Here is an 18,557-nt window from a genome sequence, read left to right as displayed (position 1 = left end):
GTCTTCCCCCGGGGCGAGTTCCCCTCGGCTTCGCCCAGAACCAGGCGAGAGAGGGCGGCGAGGGAGAAAAGAGTCCTCCTCTCGCGGAGGGTCTCTAGCCAGGCGAACCGCCTTTGGACCGGAGCGCTTCCCCCCCACCCCCCGGCCGGCTTAACCGAGGCCCGTCGGAGCGGCCGTCGGAGGAGCCTCCCCCCGCGGAGCGCCTCTTGGTTCCCGCGGCTCCGGCCAGGCGCGCTCCCTGCTGGGTCGGTGGGAGGGTCCTGAGGAGACGCCGGACGCGTGTCAGTGGCGAATCGGGTTAGAAGGGAACCCGAGTCGGGCAGCTCCTGCTGCAGCCCCGGATTCAGTCTCTACAGCGACACTGTAGTGAAATAGGCACTTGCTTCAGGATGCTCCGAGGTGGGCGGGAAAGTTCGTGCAAAAGCCTTTCTGATTAAGAAATGGGGGCGGGGGCGGGGGGAGCCCCTGTTTCGGCAATCTCTATCTTGCATTGCTTCTTGGGCAGTGATTTGGCCAAATGCTTCCTTTTGAAAACACCAAATGTTCTCCCCGTTGTACAGGTATGAGGAATACAAATAAAGAGCCCCGTGGAGCCTCAAATCGATACGCACCATGTGGCAAGTACACAGTTTATAAATGTGTTATTTCTCATGTAAAGCGTTTCAAAGCTGCGCTCTTTTTTATTTTAGTGAAAATAGCTTACATTTGAATTTGATAGGACACACAGAGCAAAGTATACTGACTGTGTGGATCTGTGTCTTCGATGCAAAATAAAGGCAAGAGGCGGGTGCAGAAAATGGTGGTCCTGACAACAGGACCTGCTAAGGCTGCCCCTGCCTTCCTACCAGCCCTCAACTATATGCTCATGAACACCCAACTATTCCGTTCTCTATATGCCAATACCTTTTCAGTCTTCAAATCCAGATATTACAAGTTCATTTTCTGTTTCACACAATAAGCCCACAAGAAGTTTCCAATCCTTAATAAATGTCAATGATTTTTCTTTAATTAATCACATTAACCTTGCCACCTCAGCTAAGTCGAATAATTTTACCAACCATTTCCCCATAGTAGGTAGGGCTGTATCTTTCCATCTTTGTGCATATATATCTGTTCCTTTTCTCAAACTTTAATACAGTGTTTAAGACATCTTCATTTTGTACAGTAAGCTCTCTACTTAGGCACATTTAACTTGTGTGCATCCAGCTTTACATGCTTGGCAATTTAAAAATAAAATAAAAGGGGAGGCAGGCAACCAGGAGAAAAGCTCCTACTCTCTCTTCCATGCAGGGGTGCCAACTGGAATAAAATACTGGGGGAGCTCAGGTAAGCCGTGCCCCACATAAATGTGGCGCACACACACCATTTGAATGACAACGCCCATTCACTTGGGGGGTAGCTGCCCCCTCAAATATTTTATTGGTGGGCCGAAGGGACCTTGACCCCTAGGAGTTGGCTCCTATGCTTGCACACATACACATTCTTGTGCACACTTGTTGCTGTGTCCAGGAGGGAAAAATTGACCAAGATCCTAGTCTGGAGGAGAAGACTAAAAGAGGACGAACAGAAGCAGTCATGGAGCTGCTTGGAGACAAGAAGAAACAATTTGGCTGGTGTGTTTTTGCAGTAAAGGGCAGAAAAACCAGGAAAGGGGCAGTAGATGATGCCTTTTGGATCAACGAGGAACAGTTTGGGCTAAATGAGAAAGCCAGGAGGGTTACAGCATCAGCCAAGCACCTTGCGGGATTCACAGAAAGAGCTTTGGGGGTTATGTGTGGCCATTGGGTTGCAGGTTGGGCTATCCTGATGTAGAGACATTTCTATCTGACTTGGCATTGAAATGCCCTTGATCTTTCTAACTGATGAACAGTACCAGGAGAGGCAGCCAGGCTTTTAATTGTATGGGTTCCTGTTATATTAGGTCATTGATTTTTGTAGTAATGGGGAGTAGAAGTTATATAAATTATTCTTTATAAATGGTTTAAAAGGAAAAAAAGACTAATAGTTTTCCATTGTTTTTTTATAATTATTACTTATTGAATATATATACTGCCCTATACCTGGAGGTCTCAGGGTGGTTCACAGAACAAAATCAAATTAAGTTTATACCACTTAATATAATACAAATCTCAAAGTGTGATATTCATCTTTTTGCTTGTTAATGCAGATTGGTACTATCACGTGCCACTCAAGCGATCAGAGGAGCCGGTTAATTCTGAAGCTCAACAGCAGCCTACATCCCAGATCCCAGGTCTCGGTGATTTTGGAGATCCTCACAGTGAGATTACATTTGGGGGGCGAAGGAAGTGGATTAAAGACACTGACTCGGAATATGTAAAGCTGGCAAAACAAGGAGGCCGACCTGGTAGTTAAAATTCATATGAATCTTATGGCGATTTCAGGAGCCTTGTACATATAAATAAATAGTCTGGAAAGTGCTATAAGAAATTTGGGGACATTGGGGAGGATAAAACACACAAAATATGGATGTTCCATGCCACCTTGAAAGCTGTGATGTTGCAGAAATGCAGGTTCTTTTGTTTTGAAAGAACCCACCATTTTAGAACTATTCTGTAACCTTTTGTGGCAATCTTGGTTGAATTCATACTTAACTAAAAATTGCACATTTGCCTTTGAAATCAGTGGGCTTACTTCAGAGTAAAAGTGCATTGAATCAAGCTGTAAATGCATCACCTTACCTAAAAGCAGCTATCAGAGGAAACTTGCACATTTCCCCCCAAATAATAACAGCCTCGGGAACAATTTTGTTTGTAAATCAGCATGGAGGGGAGTTAATCCATGCATAAATACAGTTGCTTTTGTGTTTTTATTTTTGTGTATTGGTTTGCTCTGTTAGTAAGTAGAGATCTTCTGACAAATGATTGTTTCTTTTGAATTCAAATGAAAAAAAAAATCATTTGATCTGTTTCCCTTCCCTCCTTTTCTGCCTCTATTTGGATATATTTTCAGTATTCTTTTTTGTAGTGTCGGGAATTGGGGAAGGCAGGCAGATGTGTGTGTGAACCATGGTGCATGAGTGTGTGAGAGTGGGGGGAAATAAGTTCCTCAGTCTACTTAAAAAAAACTCACGCTTGAAACATTTGTTGGGAAGGCACATTGGTTAGAGCAGCAATGGATGACCTCAGGGCCAAGGACCACATTCCCTCAGGGAAATGTGATTACAGGCTGCATACTAGTGGCAGGGCCGGTGCCAGGAGATCCTGTCTAGGTCTGTCACCTAGTATAGTTTGGCCTTTAATCTCATGGGGAGGGATAGAATGAAGCATTTATCATATTGCCCTCTTGTTTTAATAATGTCCAGAAAACTAGTTATCTACTTGTTTTTAAAAAATAATTAAATAACTTTGTCTCCTTCACTTAAGACTTGTTGAGACATTTTACACCTACTCCACGGAAAGTGTCTCTGGGGTCTTATGGTGCACCCGAGTGGTATACACATCATGGTAAACCACCAGCAGCAGCAGCAGCAACAGATGAGTCGAAGTAAGTATTCTGTCTTCATGCTAATCTCTTTTGGGTGACTGGGGAAGAGTGAAGTTGAAGAATGTAGAAAGGAAGAAAATGTCACAGCATTTGGAAGCACCTGGAACCTTTCATAACAAAATACTTCACAGTAAACGGTAAAACTGTTTTCCGCAGGCCTCGAGTTTCAGCTATGCCAGACTACATGATCCATGAGGAGTTTAAGGCTGATCAACCTGCCAGCTATGAGCCTAAAAGAGGGCCTTTTGATTTTGATATGAAAAGTGTTTGGCAAAGAGATGCTGAAGACAAAGAGAACAAAGAGAAAAGAGAGGTATGTGAACTTCTCTTTGTTGGTGAGTGGGTCAGGACAGTAGCACCTCACTCAAATCCCAGTGAACTAGCACATCTGGTGTTTTGTATTTCTCTGCCTAATAATGTGGGTTTCTGTCATATTTGCAGTTGAAAATTTATTATTATTAGAATTAGAATTTGTATACCACCCTGCATCCATAGATTTCAGGGCAGATCTATATCAGGTATTGCTGTGGGTGCCAATCAAAAAATGGCCGCCATGAGGAAATGACACAGCATAACACAAAATTAGAGAGTCAGTCATGGTGAAGCTTTTCCCATGACTTTATTTCCCTACCAAAAAGGTTTAACTTGCTGATTTTCTGTCTGCTACGATGCAGAAATGCCTGTTTTCCCCCAGTACCAACCCTAAACCAAAGCCTAGACTGCCATCCTGCATCCACTTACCTGGGAACAAGCTCCATTAAATACAAAGAAACTTACTTCTGAGTAGATCACATTATACTGTAGGTTAACTATAATTCTTAATGAGTGCTTGATCTTTAACTGCTGTACAGCAGGTGACATTACCTAAGCCTCCTTGCAAATGTTTTAAATTTTCCTTTTGAGGGAGAATTTTTCAAATTTTTCCTTTTGAAGTTAACATCCACTCAAACATTGTTTAGCAGAATTTGCAGGAAATAACCTCTAGGAACTACCTGATCTCAGATGAAGCCACCACAAACAAAATGCACCCTGGCTGCTAGGGAAAGCAAGAGGACAAACTACAGAGATTCCAGGAACTAAAAAACAAGACAGAAGGAGGAAAAGTGCACTAAAGGGCAGGGGGGAAGAGAAACTCTTTAGGACCCAGCATTTCCTGTTATTTGGTTTCCAAACAGCTCACTTATCAGTCACAAATCCGTCTTCACTGATTGGCTAAAAACATTGACAGGCAGGAGAAGCCAGACTGGCTCTTTCATAGAATTTGTGGAAGTGTTAAAAAATGACCACCCTGGGGTGAATATCCCCTTTTGGGGCAAGGTGCTCAATAAGTTGGTGATGGTCCAGGTACAGGCATGCTTGGAGGAAACTGATTACTTGGATCCATTCCACTCTGGCTTCAGGCCTCCCCGTGGCACTGAAACCACATTGACTACTTGAGTTGATGACATTTGTTGAGAAAGAGATTGGAGCTTGAGTTTGCTTGCTCTGCTTGATCTCTTGGTGGCTTTCGATCCTGTTAACCACAATATCCTCCTAGAAAAGCATATTGTCTCAAGGAGGTTGGGGCTGGGGACCTTGTGCTTCAGTAGGTCCACTCCTACTTCCAGGGACATTTCTAAGAAGGTTGTTATGGGAGGCTAGCGTTTGGTGTCCTGTAGTGTCCCATAGGGTCGCATCTTGTTTTCCATGCTATTTCACATCTATATGAGGTCTCTGGTTCTGTGATCAGGAGATTTGGAGTGGAACGTCATCAGTATGCACATGACACCCAGTTCTATCTCTCTGTTTCATCTGAATCAGGAGAGGCAGTTGAGGTGTTAGACAGGTGCTTGGAGGCAGTTTGGATGTGGGCCATTAAACTGAAGCTGAATCCTGAAAAGACAGAGGTGTTATGTGTCCCAAGTTCTGATGTCCAGGAGGTGAGGAGATGGCTTGTTCTGGTGAGAGCAGGTCCACAGCTTGGGGGTGTTTTTTGATTTCATCGCTGTCACTGGAGGCTCAGGTGGCCTTGATGACCAGGAGTGCCTTTTCCCCCAACTATGGCTGGTTCGCCAGCTACAACACCTTTTAAACAAAACAATTTGGCCACTGTACTCCATGCTGTGAGAACTTCCAGATCATATTGTTGTACTGTGTTCTGTGTAGGGCTGCCCTTGAAGACACAGCAGGAGCTTCAATTAGTCTGAAGTGCAGCAGCCAGATTTTAAAACAGCTGCACTAGTTGCCATTTTGTTTCCAAGCCCATGGTGTTCACATTAGTGTTTATAGCTCTGATTGACTCAGGCCCCAAAGCAACTTACAATCACAAAAATCAGGTGGGTCCTAAAAAAATATACCTCTCCGTAAGAAGAGCTCTGCTGGACGAAGCCAATGGCCCACCCACTCCAGCCTCCTGCTCTCATAGTGGTCAACCAGATGTCTGTGGGAAACCAGTTATTACCCAACTTTCACCCTAAGGTCCCATAATAATCACTGCCATGAGACCTTAGGGTGAAAGATGGGTAATAAATGAAAATAATAATATTTTTTCTATTGACTTACACAAGTTTGTTTGCATTGAACATGAAATGTCGCCATATGATATTGTTTCATTCAGTTTACCAAGCTGTGTCCTGGAACTGGAAAGAAACCATCAGCGGCTAAATTGATGTTGGCTCTGTATACACTCCAGAATCCTTAAAACTAGACTAGTTGCAGACCCTTCCTTTACCTCCCAGCCCCAGAATGTGTTGCAGGACTTAACAACACAATCCTCATATATAATGTGTTCCATGAACTGCAGCAGATTTGGGGGCTGGGGTGCAGACACTTGTACTTTTTGTCACTTTTAGAAAAAGCTGGAGTGTGCCTACAGTTTATAGAAATCAACATTTTTGGGGGAAAAGTATGGAATTTGGGTGCTAAAATCTACCATAAATTTTGGACAGTCGTTTTTCTGTATGTCTCTGTTCTCTATGGGTCTGGCTACCTCTCAAGATACTGTATTGTTGCCAAAGTCTGTACAAGGGTTCCCGAGGGGGAGATGGCAGTCTCTGAAGATTTTGTTTTCCCATTTGGCAGGATAGTTCCTACCTGTACCAACTTAGATGCCTCTTGAGATATTGTCACCAAACTCTGCATCAGGGTTCCTCATATGGAGGTGGCAATATTCATCTGTCTTTGGACACCAGGCACTATCAAGGTGGCAGACCAAAACGTGACTTTGGTGTAACTGCTCAGTTTGGCAGAATGGGCTCAAAGTACACTGATTTTTACACCTGAATATATATTGTCACCCAATTTTATAGGACTTTGCCCAGTTTGGAATGACAGTTCCAACCTGCACCAATTTAGATGCCTCTTGAGATAACATCACCAAACTCAGCAAGAGGGTTCCCAAGGTAGAGGTGGTGGTCTGATCCTACAGTTGGACACTGGACACCTTGTTGAATCAAGATGACGGATTGATATATGACTTTGCCCAATATAGCATAACGGGTCCAAATTACGCTGATTTGTACACCTCTAAAGATACTATCACCCTGTTTGGTGGGACTTTGCCAAATCTGATGTGACGTTGCCAAACAGTGCCAAGCTTGGATGCCTTTGTAGAGATAGCGTCAGCACAATGGTTCCCAAGGTGGGGGAGGTGGTCTATGTTTAGATGCCAGATGACATGTTGAATCAAGATGACAGGCCAAATTAACGCTAAGTAAACATTAGCTCCCCTTGCCGCACTCAAATTGATTTGGGGCTGGGTCAAGCATTCCCCAGGGAAGGGTGAACCCCAGGTGGGTGAGTGGATAGCTGTGCACAGCCCTAAAACTCACTAATTACATTATCCTTTTAAAAATCACAATATTTTGGGGTTTCTTCAAATTCCTGGGAAGTGCCAAGCACTTCCCCCAAGTGAAGAATATAGTGTTAAATAATCCCTTTGAAGGGTGTAAATTTCTTATGTAAATTGGTTGAGATTCCTGCATTGCAGGGATTTGAACTAGATGACCCCCGGGGTGGGGGATGGGGGTGGCGTTCCAACTCATTTTATGATCCTGGTTATGACTTAAGATGCTTTTTGTATCATTGTAATTAAGCTGACAGACTAATAAAATTATTATCAGGTTGGTTGGTTTTTTAATTTCCCTGCTTAATTTATACAAATTTTGTGAAACTAAGACCTTGACTAAATGGGAAAGAGATTTCTCTGTTCAGGGATAGCTTCTTGTGCCCTTTGAGGACATTCGTGGCAACAGCAGGACTGGGGAAGAAGTGAAGCAGGTGAGATTTTTGCTCTCTGCAACAGCATCCTTGCTTAGTAACATTGAACCATAGTTTGGCATAGCACCGCATGCAAACCAGGTCATAGTATCTTAATTTGGTGCGTTTGTCTCCCAGCTCTTTTAAGGATCCCTCTGAAGTAATAATTGGGCACAATTCAGCCAAAATCAAGTTGATTTCAATAGCAAAGTTGTTTTGATTAAAACCTCTCCCACTGATTTAGGTGAAATTAACTTTGAATGGATAGTGTGGCTTTTGTCCTTCTACAGGAATCACATATAAACTTACTTTAATTGCTTGATGGCCAGCCGTTATGGCTAAACCTAGAGAAAAAACTGCTGAAATCTTCGATTTAAATTTCATTGGCTTTCTGAAACTTTCATTTTATATATCTTCTCAGAAGCAAGTCCCATTGGGTGTAATGGGCCTAACTCTCAGATAAGTACATTACTGGATTGCAGTCATAAACTATTTTCAGATACTTGCTTATTTAGAGTTATGGGGTTTAATTGTTTTGTCAGGATATAAACAAAGAAATACTAGCCAGGAGTACTGTTTAAAGTTCAGCCTCCTTAGTTTATTCTATCAGGGAAAAGTGTGTTGGTTCCAGTTAAAGAAATAAATCCTTAAGGACATATCACGGTACAAAAACATTTTAATCCCAGAGGGTTCTTCTCGGATCTCATTAAAAACATGGAAGCCTCTTGTGCATTCTAGATCAGGTGATTCAAGTGATTATAGTTCATTCTTTTCAGCTTCCAGAATATATGTTCTTATTTCTGAACATTAATGTTTATTCGGGAGTGTTTTCAGGAACAATGGTTACCTTTTTATATTATTATGAAAGCTTCCATACTCTGTTTCTAAAGAGTATGAAACTAGATGTGAAATGGGACAATCAGGAACAAAGATATCCATTGAGGGTTACCTTTTTAAAAAAAATTAAAAGCAGTATCAGAATCTTACTGGAGCTGTGGCTCAAAGAGGAGACATAATTTTGTTTACATAATTTTCATGATTTAAATTTTACCTCGCCCCACACAAACACACACAAGCAGAAAGGTTCTATTCTTTCTGAGATGAAGTTTGTACAGAGGCAAGTCAGGTAGTATACACTTTATGTGACCAAGCTGATCATTTTTGTAAAACATTAAACACTCTTTCTTAATCTCTTTTCTGTTACTTTTAAGATCTATTGTTTAAATTATGTTTTTTTTATTTAAAAAAAATTCCCAACAGGAAAATGGAGTACAAGTTGAGGGCTCTCCAGGCAGCACAAAAGAAGAGGTGAGTTTTTCTGAAACTAGAATTGGATTTGATAAAAGACAGAGGGAAAATCTCAAATTGACCATTTTAAAGACTAAGCCAAGAAACAGGTATTCGGCAATTCCATCAGCACATCATTGCAAAACCTTTCTCCAAGTTGCTATTGTGGTCTCCCCTCCTTTTAAAAGTCAGTGTTGATTCCTGGATGCATTTGTATTTTTAGTACCAGTCGTTTGCTAGCCTGCTTCAAAGTTTGAAATTCTGGTAAAGAATAAAACTGGTTAGCAGGAAAAGCTTTTTAAGTACTGTTCCAATCAATGCTCTTTTAGTATTCCAATCAGCCTGACTAAGGAGTTCACTCTGTGGTGGAGGGGCACGTGAAAGCCCATATTCCATTCACGATCTCTTACCTTGGTTAATAAATTCTGAAGTTTCTGTGTGCATCACCCTGTGTGTACTCAGGTTTTGTCATTCTGAAGTATGCACCTGCTCAAAAACATGAGCTTTTTCTTAAAACCTGAGACTAAACTTGACAGGATTTTAAATGTGTCCTTGCATTTAACATGCAGGATGGTAATCATAACTGGAATCACAGCAGGTTTGTAAAGCAATTTTAACTCTCTGCCTTCCTCCTGAGGAAAATCTCCTATGGTATTTGCTTTGTAGGGTGAGGAGGAAATCCTAAATTATCACCAATGGGGGATTTCCTTCCAAATCTGCACACAAAATTTAAAGAGGCATATAACAGCATGGGCAGTTTGGCCCTTATATTTTAAGATAAAGCTTACAATTTTAGCATTCAAATGGCACATACTACTGGTAACCAGAACATGAATAAACACAGGTAGTGGAGACACAACATTGCAAATGTGAACTTGCATACATGCTCCCTCCAGCACCTTCTCACTTCAGTGTACATATTTAAAACCTGCACATTAACGGTGCGCTTATCCTTGCATAAAGCCCTAACAGAAACCAAGCAACCTTAACCACCCTTTGAAAGTAATGCTAAGGGCCAATCTACATATTCTGTTACAGCTGATTTGGATTGGGTTTATAGCATATGGGTAACGGATCCTGTCTTGATCAGCCCAACTCAAAAGTTCTAGTCATCACATATCAAACTTTTTTATTTCTCAGCCTAGACAGATCAGATCACTTTGAGCGGCAACATCACAAAAACAGGAGCCTAATACAGGAGTCATGTACAGATTGCTGCAGAATATATCGCAGGGAATATTCTTTCTTTTCAGCTGTTATTTCAACCTGTTTTAATCATAGGTATATATGTCCATTACTGAATTAGCATTATCTTTTTTACACAGATAAAGCTTCCTGCTATAACGCCAAGATACCCACACAGAACACCACAACCTATTGCAACTAAAGAATTTCATGGAGGAAACCGGCTCTACTTCCCTCCAATGTTAGCTAAATATAATTGCTGTGTTTTAAATCCAGACCTTACAGATGGATGTGCAAGTACTCAACTTGCCAGTGTAAAGCTGTGCATAAAATTGTTACCCTTTGCTCCAGTTCAGTTTGCTATATGAATTAGTGTATTGCATCATAGTGATGGCTATATACTGATCTTAACAATAAGCATAGGACTGAAATTATAATCACAATAAGATATAGTTGGTAGGCATTTGGGAGGCAGTATGTACACTTTTTAAAAAAGTGTAATTTATTAAAAACTACCCTAGATTATCATATGTACACTGTATCAGTTATTTGTCAGTGTACCAGATGTGAAGCCTTGTTGGATGTCATGTTGCATGACTGGTAATCTGGAACAGGTGAAAATGGAGACCAGAGTACCACTTGCTTTGTTTTGGGAACATATTCAAGGGCGTAGCATAGGTTCTCTCTACCCAGGATGCATGTGTGTGCTGGGGCGGGGGCAGAGTGTGGCTGCATCATGAGCCCAAGCCCTCACTGATCACTGAGCCACGGTGGTCTGAGCTGGCAGCGAGTGAGGCAAGGGGAGGGAGAAAGGCCTGAAGCCACCTCACAACAAGCGCAGACCAGCAGCGGCTGCCAGAGGCTCTCGCCTCTCCTTGGTGGGTGGCGCTGCTGCTGCTGCCATCCTCCTCCCTCAGCTGGCCATGAGGAGAAGGAGGTGCTGCTGCTGCAGCAGCCCTGAAGGCCCAGCCAGGGCACAGCTTGGTGAGGGAGGGAGCCTGTCATGGGGGTGCCTGGTTGTGCCATCTTGCGCCCTCTCAGCAATGTATGTCCCCCCCCCCCCAATGCTACGCTCCTGATATCATTTGGGATTGCTTGACATCTTTCGATCACATGTTACTTGTCTTAGTCATTCATATTTATCAGTAGTTCCTGTTTTGACTGGGGTTACTTGAAACAACTTTTTATTCACTGCTGGATGTCGAGAAGGTGTGCATCGGTGTATGTTGTCCCTGTGTGAAGATTTGCATGTGGATCTGTTTTACCAGATGGCATACAAAGAACCATGCAAATACTTCTACTAGAGGCCTTTTTGCCACAAAGCCAGAATGCTTTTAATACCAAAGGAAGCTTCAAAAACACTTTTTGATATAGCACAGAGATCTGATGTTTTAAAAAAACTCACCAGACATGCTCAAATGTTTGGATCCACCTAATGTAATTCTTGGCTCTCTGCTTCTCTGTATGTTTGCATTGGGATGCTCTGATGATCATCAGGTTCCCCAGTACATATATTTGTTGTCAACACTAACAGTAAATTACTGTAAGTAACTGTTGAAAAACCATGGCGCCAGCTATAACCATTGACCATTTGGACTCTTCTAAAAAGGTCAAAGACTTTTATTTGCCTATTTTTCAAAAAATTGTTATCATAGTAAAGAAAAAGAAAAGATGGGTACCAGTTTTGATAAAAGGCTTGTTTCTTGTTTGGTGTTCTCGTATAGGCCTGCTCACAAAAAAAACGAACCTGTAAACTTCAGCAAACTGATCAGCAGTGGTTATGGAGATGAGTGGCTTCAGCAGCGTGATGACTGGGAGAAAAAGAACTCGCAGCCTAATGGTAACGTTTTAGACTTTTAAAAAATATGCAGTATTTCTATGTCTTCCTTTGTAATGTAGACCTATGCAAATATGTGTATTAATCCCGTAAAACATTCCAGTAGATACTCGTATATGGAAATTGGGCTTCAATTCATAGCTTATTCATTGTATTGCCTACAAATTTGGTATCTTGTTTATTTGGGATAAGTTTGGGGGATTTTGTTTCTGTTCAGATAGAGTAGAGCTAACTTAATCTGCACTCTTTCTGCAGTATTTGTAGAGCATATAGAAAATAAACTGCTTGAGTGCTGTATGTTATACACTAAACCTTTACACAATTTTATATGTAACTTCTGTAAACTCCAACAGAAATAGCTTCCAAGGAAGCATGTATTGGACTTTAGTCTGACATCGGACATCGTTGCTTATGCCAAATTATAATTCCACTTAAAGATGCAAGGTAGCATGGGATAAATGGCACCCAAATATAATATTCATTTTCAAATGCTCCTTTTGAAAAGACTTGCCTTCTGATAAGACAATAGCATTTACAGAACTAAGCCTGTGCAAATATCCTATTGTATCCAAAAGCTTTTGGACACCTTTTTAGTTCATCGCCCCCTAACAAATACCTTGTAAGGCTATTAAAACAACTTATTTTATGACATGGATGCATATTAAATAAATTCCTTTTCTGTTGTTTCTTACAGATTCTCTTCCTCCTCCAAGTGAGTACCCGAAGAAAATAGAAAAGAGGCAGAAAGCTAGGAAACACACATTGTCATACAAAAGAAAACCTAGATCTCAATCTGGACTTGAAATGGGGGCCCAGCCTAAGAAGCCATTCTTCAACCTCAGAATGTATGCCACCCAAAACACTATCCTACCAGCCCATTTCTGCCTTAACAGATCTAAGAACTATTCGTTTCCAAACATATATAGTCTTTCTCTTTAATCGTCAATAGAATTTAACAGTGAAGGAAAGTAACCTTTTTAAACGTAAAGTTTATTACAAATGTTTTTAATATGAATTTTTACTTCTAGCTTAATTAATTAATTGGGGAAAAACCTTTTGCTTTGTATAGAGCAGTGGTTTGTTTCTCTTTCCCACCCATTCGCTGTTATCCACAGGCAGAGATCTCCTTCGGTGTCCCAGGGCTGGGCGCTCTGTTAAATTCTGCAGCAGCCTCTCCTGTCACTCCTCAACACCTCACACTTCCCTTAAGTTCACTTCCCTTAAGTCTTTGCAATTGGGTATTAGTAGACCTAGAAGAAAATATTTTCTTCTCAATTTCTATTCTCGGGCATATCCAAATAGAGGGCAATAACACTGCATTTATTTTAAATTGGTTGAAAGTTTTGCTTTGGAAATTCATAATAAAATACAATGATACATTCTACACAAGGTCCCCAATTGTGAGAGGGAGAACGGCATATGCAGTAATGCTTACTTCATTTTTTTCTGCACTGCATCACTGGCTGATTTTAAAAACACTAGAACCATAGAATTGTAGAGTTGGAAGGGACCCCGCGGATAATCTAGTCCAGGCATGGCCAAACGTGGCTCTCTAGCTGTTTTGGGACTACAACTCCCATCATCCCTAGCTAACAGGACCTGTGGCCTGGGATGATGGGAATTGTAGTCCCAAAACAGCTGGAGGGCCAGGTTTGGCCATGCCTGATTTTAGTCCAACCCCCTGAGTAGCTGCTTGCAATGCATTGTGGGATGCTGCTGTTTGGAGAAACAAAATTAAAGTCCTACAGCACCTGCTTATTTTCCACTTGTGCCTCCCTGGATGAGGCCATTATGCAGAAGGCTGCAAACTCAAGAAGAATCTAGAGTTCATGACAGTAAGCTCATACATAATACTGTAGTAGGGTTGGAAGGCGTATCTAGTTCAAGTGTTTCCATGTATATAGAATTTATCATATCCAAACTGTTTCTTAGAACTTAATTCCACATTTCATAAGCTCACAGGTATGAAGGTTATATTGGTGTTGTAGTGTGTAGAGAATGGATCAAGCATAGTTAAGATATCCACAGTGATTTCCAAAGGGACCATGTATGTGCTATGTTGGAGAAGGTAAGAAAAGGAAAGAAAATTGATTAGCCAGGATGGCTGAGACAGGGGGAGAGTCGTTCTATGATGTTTATTAAACTTGTTCATGCAGCTGAGGGCTACTTAAGCAAAGCAGAATACTTTTAGAAAAGGACAATATTCCAAATTAGGACAATGAACTCTTGTGTGTCAGAATAACAACTCTGTTATATGCCTCAATTATTACATAAAACCCATCATTTAAAAAATTGTGCTGCAATCCCATTCAGCCAATGTGTCTTTAATTCTGAGTAGGCATGCATGGGATTGCAATGTAACGCTCTAGTCCTGTACACTTACCTAGAAGTAGGATCCACTGACAACAGGGTTTTCTTCCAAGTAAAGATGCACAGCATTGCATGGCATGACTGGAATTATACACCCTGCCTAGGAATTTAGTTTAAAGGTATTCATAATCTACCTGCACACATGGGATGCAGTATACTTGGCAGGCTAATGGATCCCACATCAGTGCCATCTCCATTGGTTCATGTGTGCTGGTTAAACATGGAATTTACTATTCTAGGACGGTATTTCCATAGTTTTAGGGGGGGTATGTGGAAATCAACGTAATAGAATACTGAGGATATAAAAAAGTGAATTTTTGTTATTTTAAAGAACTTCAGTACTACCTTTTAGAACAAAATAAAAAATTCTTTCCAGTAGCACCTTAGACCAACTAAGTTTGTTCTTGGTATGAGCTTTCGTGTGCATGCACACTTCTTCAGATACACTGAAACAGAAGTCACCAGATCCTTAAATATAGTGAGGGAGTGGGGAGGGGTATTACTCAGAAGGGTGGTGGGAATGGGTGATCAGCTGATAGGTGTGGAAAACCCATTCCCACCACCCTTCTGAGTAATACCCCTCCCCACTCCCTCACTATATTTAAGGATCTGGTGACTTCTGTTTCAGTGTATCTGAAGAAGTGTGCATGCACACGAAAGCTCACACCAAGAACAAACTTAGTTGGTCTCTAAGGTGCTACTGGAAAAATTTTTTTGTTTTGTTTTGACTATGGCAGACCAACACGGCTACCCACCTGTATCTTTTAGAAGGTATTTAGAATTGCAATTCACATGCAATTAATCAAAACCATTAATAGAACAATAAACAGAACAATAAAACCCTATTTCTATCTAACAATAAAACTTGACTAAAACAAGCCCTGCACAAAGAACCCCAATTATCTAGCATTCCAATTTAAACTCCAAATGCCTTTCTAAACAGATGTCACTTTGAAGCTAGTTTAAGTGAAATTGGGGAGGGCATCTCCCTAAGGATTGAATTCCACAGGTAAAGGGCCAGGGCAGAGAAGACCCTGTTTCTTATGACCACCAAACTAATACATTTTACTGGTGGGCATCTCAACAGGGTCTCCATATTGCTGCAGGTGGTCCCTAAGGTAACCTGGTCCCATGCCATTTAAAGCAGGGGTGGTTCACCCTTTTCAGGCCAAGGACCACATTGGCCCATGGTCATCCTTCCAGGGGCAAAAGTTGGTGTGGTGAGCACTGGACTGCCTTCCAAAAGACTTTCCCGCCAACTCTGCACTATTTTAAAGCATTTTTAATCATGCATTATTACATTCTGATACAGGCTGCAGGTTTGCCACCACTATTTAAGAGCTTCTTTGGCATTCACCAGCACTTTGAATTGGACTGGGAACAAACTGGCAGCCAGTGTAGCTGGCACAATATTGATGCCACGTAACTGATTGCTTGGCCCCCACAAATAGCTGGGTAGCCACATTTAAAACAGTGCTTCAATAACAACAGGCTTATCAACTTAAGCTGGTTAAAGGCTCTTCTGGATACCACATCTAATTTCCTGTATTAGCAGAGAGCCCAGAAACACACCCAAGGTACACACCTGACCCTTCAGGGGAAGAAGTGCAATTCTAGTATCTGAAGCTGCAACCAACAACACTTGCATTTCATTTCTTTTATTGATTTGGTTGCATTTATGAATTGCTTCCTATGTAACCTCTTGAAGTGGTTTAACACTAAAAGCACCAACAATAAAAACATACCAAAAAATCATATACGGTACGGTTGCATCTTGTGAGGGGGGGTATGTTCTGGGGGTGGTGCATATATGGAAAAATGTGTATACTTGGGCCGGCTGCCCCACCAACCTTACCTTCTAGAGCTGGTGTGCTGAGCAGGCCTTTTTAATGGTTGATGTTTTATTGTGTTCTTTAGATTTTGTTGGGAGCCGCCCAGAGTGGCTGGGCAACCCAGTCTGATGGGCAGCATATGTTTTTATTCTGTGACCCTTGGGGTCCCTTCCAACACTACAATTCTACCTCCCTCCCCTCAAGCAAAGCAGATTACTTTTAAACTCTCCAGATTGCTTAACAGGCAGGTCCTGCTCAGCATGCAGGCTCTAGGATGCTCTCAGGGCCATCCAGGTTTCCATGCAAGAGCACCCCATATTTCATTTGACAGCCATTTAGATATTTGAAGCTGGCTGTCATATCTTCTCTCAGTCTCCTCTTTTCCAGGCTAAACATATCCAACTTGCTCAACTATTCCTCAGCAGGCCTGGCTTCTAGACGCTTGATCATATTGGTTGCTCTCCTGCACACCTTCCAGCTTGTCAATATCCTTCTTAAATTGTAGCACCCAGAACTGGTGTGGTCTGACCAAGGCAAAATAGAGCCGGACTATTACTTCCCTTGATCTGGACACTTGACTTCTGTTGATGCAGCCTAGAAGAGCATTGGCTTTTTTTGTTGCTGCATCACATGCTAGGCTTATGGTCTTCTAAGACCCCTTCTTGTTGTTTAGTCGTGTCCGACTCTTCGTGACCCCATGGACCAGAGCACACCAGGCACTCCTGTCTTCCACTGCCTCCCGCAGTTTAGTCAAACTCATGTTAGTAGCTTCGAGAACACTGTCCAACCATCTCATCCTCTGTCGTCCCCTCCACCTAAGACCCCTAGAACATACTATTAAAGCAACACTGTTCACACTGAAAAGGAAATTAGAAAGAGGAAGGTCTGTCCAAATGTACAAGGAGCAACTCAATTTCATTGCTGTTAGTTCATTTCAATATTACACAAGCAGGGCTTCATCGACCTCAGAATCTTTTTTGTACAATAAAGAAATTGATATTTAATGTCTTTGAGTGAGAAAAAATGCTCATTTTTCTGTCACCTCTTGTTTTGCAGATTCAGAGACATCCCAGCCAGAATCAACACAAACAGACAATGAGTAAAAGCAGATACTTCATAGAATTGTCAAAATTCTCACTATTTCAAAACGGCACTGAGTGCAGAAGACTATAATAGAGCTTAGGAAGCAGGCTTCAATAATTATATGTTGATGTGTTAGATTATGTGTCTTTTTAACCAGGATATTTAAACAATGGACCACATTCATCCCTGTTGGTTTTTCTGTTTGTTTCAGTAAGTTTCAACTGACATGAGTTTGGTCCAATAATTACCCCAGTAAGTTTTTAAAGCCTGGATGCTTGCTTCTGCTATTCATGCCTCTGTCTGTATCTGAACCTGCTTTCTGCTCCTGATACCACTTTTCACCCACTTCTACCAAGGTTTGCCTTGTAACCTCATGTTCTAAAGCTACGTGGGCTGCTTGAGAGTTGGTGAACAGTAGCATCCCTGCAGTCACGGGACCTGGTTAATGGATGCTTTGCTACTATGGTGTTGCACTACTGAAGAGAGTGTGTAGTGGAACAAAACACTTGAGACCAGTTTGAGCAACATAAACTTTGCAAAGCTGAGTCTTTATTTTTCTGCTTCCAAGTGTTGAATGGGGTAAGTAAAAAGCCAGATTGTTGTGATGTTTTATATATTTTGAACTTGTATGTATATTGGCATTGAGATTATTCAGGAGGTTGGATTGAAATGATAGTTTTCAACACCATTCTCATTTTGTTCTGATGTATACCTCGCATCATATAAACTTGCATATATACTTGGAATTCTGTTTGAATAAACATCATAAGAGAGTGATAACAATTGCCTTTTAACTATTTCTTAAAAGATTAAAGTGGTTTTTTAATCAACTAGGCACATTAGCCAAGACAGTTTATGTTACAACAGCAAAGGACAAAATTATGATACAAAATCTACTCAAAAGTTACATTTCACCTAAAACAAGGAGCCTATCAAATGAGAAATATCACATAGCTTCTGGAGTACTTGAGTCCTGTGTCCAGTTCTGGGAGCCACAATTTAAGAAGGATATTGACAAGCTAGAATGTGTGCAGAGGAGGCAACCAATAGTCTGGAAACCAAGCCCTATGAGGAACAGTTGAGGAGTTGGGCATGTTGAGCCTAGAGAAGAGATTCAGAGGAGATATGGGAGCCATCTTTAAACATCCAAAAAGTTGTCCCATGGGAGACGGAGCAAGCTTTTTTTCTGCTGCTCTGGAGGGTAGGACCCAACCCAATGAATT

General features: G+C 41.5%; 1 protein-coding gene across 1 annotated transcript; it reads left to right on the top strand.

The window, feature by feature from the left end:
- The first annotated feature begins 375 nt into the window (after window positions 1-375).
- Window positions 376-18,117, top strand: C14H7orf57 (chromosome 14 C7orf57 homolog). The gene is made up of 10 exons (XM_033169359.1): window positions 376-399; window positions 561-617; window positions 2,168-2,365; window positions 3,384-3,504; window positions 3,661-3,817; window positions 9,001-9,048; window positions 10,353-10,453; window positions 11,937-12,052; window positions 12,744-12,761; window positions 17,308-18,117. Exons 1-10 carry the CDS (start codon window positions 390-392, stop codon window positions 17,352-17,354), a joined length of 873 nt encoding a protein of 290 aa, XP_033025250.1. The 5' UTR covers window positions 376-389; the 3' UTR covers window positions 17,355-18,117.
- The last annotated feature ends 440 nt before the right edge of the window (window positions 18,118-18,557 follow it).

The sequence above is a fragment of the Lacerta agilis genome, chromosome 14, assembly GCF_009819535.1.
Source record: "Lacerta agilis isolate rLacAgi1 chromosome 14, rLacAgi1.pri, whole genome shotgun sequence".
NCBI lineage: Eukaryota > Metazoa > Chordata > Lepidosauria > Squamata > Lacertidae > Lacerta > Lacerta agilis.
Note: the sequence above shows the minus strand (reverse complement) of the source record. Positions and strands in the feature narration are given on the sequence as shown.

Coding starts and splice junctions, on each gene's coding strand:
- C14H7orf57 (XM_033169359.1), top strand. Junction 3,505..3,660: donor GCAGCAACAGATGAGTCGAA/GTAAGTATTCTG, acceptor TGTTTTCCGCAG/GCCTCGAGTTTCAGCTATGC. Junction 3,818..9,000: donor AGAACAAAGAGAAAAGAGAG/GTATGTGAACTT, acceptor AATTCCCAACAG/GAAAATGGAGTACAAGTTGA.